Here is a 4,327-nt window from a genome sequence, read left to right on the forward strand (position 1 = left end):
TTGAGCCAAGACATTCCCGATGATAGCTGCAGGGCGTGCCATGCACACCCCGAGCATTTAGCTCACATACTATCTAGTTGTCCAATTCACGCGGGAACGACCCACATTCAAAGGCACAATGCGGCACTAAGAGTGCTTTATTACCATCTCCGTCACTCCTACGGCATTAACCTTAATATCGCTCCTCTTAATGCTCCTAGGGAAATTGAGTCAATTGTCGAGAATGGGAAGTGCCGCATATCCTGGAACTTTATATTCTCGACAACTGTTTCTGTTGCTCACTCGAGGCCTGACATTGTTCTTCTTGACTTCGAGAAGAAAACCATGTTCGTTATCGAATTTTCGGCACCAGCTGACAAAAACATCATAACCAAGGAGAATGAAAAGAAAGAGAGGTATCGAGACCTTATAAGGGAGTTGCAACGATTGTATCCGGAATATTCTGTTAAATTGATCGTCCTTATCATCGACGCTCTTGGAGGTGCCAAGCTTTCACTTGCTAATGGCCTACAAAGCATCCCTGTGTGTCAACAATATGCTAAAACACTTGCAGGAAAAATGCAGAAGGCGGTTGTCCTTGGGTCGCTCCGTGTTCTTAGAGTGCACAAGGCTTTTGTAGTTTTTCTCTGCATGAGCAATCTAACGATAGTTACGCGCATATACACACTTTCTTTCGCCAATATTTGCACGTGCATTTGCCATAGATTACTCAATATAGGCATCTCTTCCATTGAATGCTGATACGGTCAAAGTCCAGATTTCAATGATTTCCCGCTGTTGATTTTCTTTTCACACATTACATACCTTCTTTTGCATATCCTCTGTTGATCTTTAATAGTTATATTGGCTGACAAACGATTGATCAGTAAATATATATATGATTCATAGGTGCTTGAAGGAAAGTGGATGTTGTTTCCCAAATGAGAACAGCTATAGAAAATATAGATTTCAATAAGGAAAGGAAATTGGTTAGAAAACATCATTTGCCAATCATCGTAAAGAGATATTTAAAATGATGGAAAACCAATAATAAAGTTAATAGCCTTTGTGAAGAGCCCTTGTGGAAATTTAAGTCGGGGGCAGGCCAGTCTACGGCTAGAGCTGGCCGGGGAGCCCGACTTTCAGTCGGGCGATGACCGGGGCTTGTGGTCGAAATCCGGCCAGCATCGTCAAGCTGCGCTGGCCAGCGTTCGGCCATGAATCATGGCCGGCCTGCCCCGGCCGGTATCAATTGGTGCTGTACTAGATTTAAATCATTTGGGTTTCATTTTTTTGACGGGCACATGTCCCTGCATTTGTGGATCAATTTTATTCTTTTTTACTGCTTGAATTGGAGCATATTAATATATGAAATTCCACACGCCCTGCACACACATAACATTAACTCTTTTCACGTAGCCGTTGAGACATATTTAATAAAAGTAATATAGCTTGTAGTCTTTTGTCAGATGTTCCTGAAACTTGCCAGCCCTCTCTTGCATCTGCGTTGTTCATCTATTGCACTCCATACCGGCTCAAAAGATGTCAATACCCTATCTTTCAGGATGCCAGTGAATAGCTTATATCTGGTGTTTGAACAAGCTATGGGTCGGTTGTTCTTTGGACTTGACAAATCTCCGGTACCGTGCGTGCGTCTTTGCACTAACCACTGTAGTATGGGATGTTCTCCGTTCAAGAAAGTAGCAAATGAGCGAGCTACATATTGGTACATAGAAATGAACTTCTTCCACCAAAAGTTGTTGAATTTATCTGGTCCTGGCGCTGAAAAGTTCTTAGTTCTACAAAAACTTTCTTCATTTCTTGAGCAGTAATTAGTGGACACTTCTCCTCTGGACGTTTTTAAGACTTGCCTCTGGCAAACGTTACGACAGAGTGATATATCTTAAGCGTCTTCATTTATTTGATGAGTAATTGAGTATCTTCATATACTTGTTCCCAGGAGACTTGAATCTCTTCTCGACAAGGCGGATTTTCAACGACACGTGACTATTTGTTGAACAGATGGGAAGGACAAGTGAAAACGGTGGAATGTTCCCAAGTCCACTTTACGTACCGTTCAAGGCCTTCTTTGGCTATTGAAAGAGCTCTTATTTTTGCGTCCAGTGCTGCTTGATGGTCAACATTTACACTTGTTCAGCGTGTGATTTGCTTTTTGCAAATTTTGAGCAAGCTTTGGAGTGAACTTTTTATTTGATGTTGAGTAGCTAATCACGTACTGAACGTTTGATACATACCGTCTCGCCGTTTTAATTTTAAACTGGAGCTCTGCAAATCAGGGAGCGTAGTATTCGCTTTAGCTAATTTTTCCATCCTGAGAGACGTTTGGAGGATTTTTAATCTCCCAGTTCTCAGGTTGGATTTATCGGCTATCTGCAAAGGTGGTCTTGCTGGAAAGGGTGGTAAGTCCTCTGGACGATGTTGCTCTTCTCCTTGCTGATACCTGATCTCTTAAATACTGAGGCGTTTTATGAGCATATTCCGGGTGCGTATTGAGCCAACGTTCATGCAACTACCGCATGTATTCTCTTTGCGCCGATGGACTTCCTTTCCAACAGGTAAGGATGTCCCTCCAGAGTTGGCCCGCCCATTTAAAACTATGTTCTTGCGTATTTCCGGGGTCACTGCCTGGTCGTCGCCTTGGTTCGGTCCTATTGCCACTCTTAACTCAACCATGGCCTGCGTACGAGAGGACTATTGTGGGTGGCACTGCGCGATACAGGTTACATAACCGCATAATTCGTTGCACTGGGGAGTTAGCCCTAAGCAACGTGGCTGACGGTAAGATCCGAATTAAATCCACATGGATGCAAATGTATTCTATTGTAAACTGAATGCGTGGATCATTTCAAATACAGTAAAACACTTTAATAGCCCTCCCTTCGATAGCCATTCCGAGAATTGAAGCCGCGCCGTAAGCAGGTATAACAGGAACTGCGCGGGGGCCGCGGTTGTCACTCAGGCGAGCAGTCAAGCGTGAACAAACAAAAGCGGAGCGGGCTACAATGAGTTAATTCACACTCAAAGCAAATTTTTTTGCAAAGTTTTTTGATTATAAAAATATCTGTAATTTTTTTAATTCCAAAATAATAGAAACATATGTTTGAAAAATGTACGACAACTGCAGTAATGTTATAATAATATTAATGGACGCAATAATACATGGATGACCATGATGAATTTGGATGATACGAAAGTTTAATTGATAAACTTTAGCAGAAGTTAAGATTAATTGAATAACGATTTTTAGGCGGGTACACTTGGAAAAGTTGGCCCCATGTACTAGGCCCAACTTTTTCCCCAGCGAAAATCCTTCCAGAATGCAGGATACTTTTCACAGTTTATTTTTAAAATATTGATCTTAGGAATAAAAACTTATTGGTGATTTGAGCAATCCTACAGACTTCTACATTTTTGTGTGAACTTTTCTCTTAAAATTTGAGAAAGATTCTTTGCGATTCTATTTAAAAAATAAATTATACCTTGTATCTGCGGATAAGCTCCGAATTTGCAGGTACAGACTTCAAGCACAGCTTTTGGATAACGCTTTAATCCTAAAGCATCATCGTCTTCATCTTTTAGACAACATTCTCTGCATTTTTCGCTGGAATAAAAATAGATTGTAAGGAAATGAAAAAAACATTTGTATAAACAGGACTAGCTTATTATTTAGAAGTAATTAATTTTTTGTAAACAAAACAACAATTCCTCTTATAGTACTTTATTCTTCAGAATGCTGGAATTCGGATTTTAAAATTTCCCCTGGACTGCAAATTTTGTTTTAAATGTGATGTTAATAACTTTAAACAATCTAGACACAATACAAATTCTTTTTCTGAAATACAAATCTCACAATACAATTCAAAGCCTTTCCATAATTTCGTTACTTCTATATTCTAAGTATTCTCTTTGGAAGCTGATATTACGAGGGTGGATCAAATATAAACCGGAATTTTACAAATACTTTTCTTAGCCAATCGCAAGCACTCTCACAGTGTAGGTTCTTGTAATGTGTATTAGGAGTGGGTAAAACGCTTGGTGAGCTGTTTGACTCAGTCAATTCGTCAGTACAGCTATGAGTGAGCAACAGGTTCTAGCGTCCGTTGCACAACGGGTTATAATAAAGTTTTTAACTAAAGAAGGCGTTAAACCGTGCGAAATTTTGACTCGATTGAAGGATCAGTATGGGGATGATACTCTGTCTAAAACTCAAGTGTTTGATTGGGAAAAAAAATTTAAGAGTGGACGAGAAAGTGTGGAAAATGTGAGTCATAATCGACGTCCAAGATCAAGTGTCTCTGGCGATAACATTGGTGCAGTTCGTGACCTT

At 40.2% G+C, this 4,327-nt stretch overlaps 1 protein-coding gene across 1 annotated transcript in view; it reads right to left on the reverse strand.

Annotated features, from left to right (window-relative positions):
* Positions 1-4,327, reverse strand: part of LOC117177566 (selenoprotein F) — a 27,813-nt gene that overhangs the window by 15,202 nt on the left and 8,284 nt on the right. Inside the window, exon 3 of the mRNA XM_033368383.1 lies at positions 3,480-3,601. Coding sequence (XP_033224274.1) covers positions 3,480-3,601 — 122 coding nt within the window. The remainder of the gene's footprint in view (positions 1-3,479; positions 3,602-4,327) is intronic.

Source organism: Belonocnema kinseyi, chromosome 7 (genome assembly GCF_010883055.1).
Source record: "Belonocnema kinseyi isolate 2016_QV_RU_SX_M_011 chromosome 7, B_treatae_v1, whole genome shotgun sequence".
In the NCBI taxonomy this organism is placed as follows: Eukaryota; Metazoa; Arthropoda; class Insecta; order Hymenoptera; family Cynipidae; genus Belonocnema; species Belonocnema kinseyi.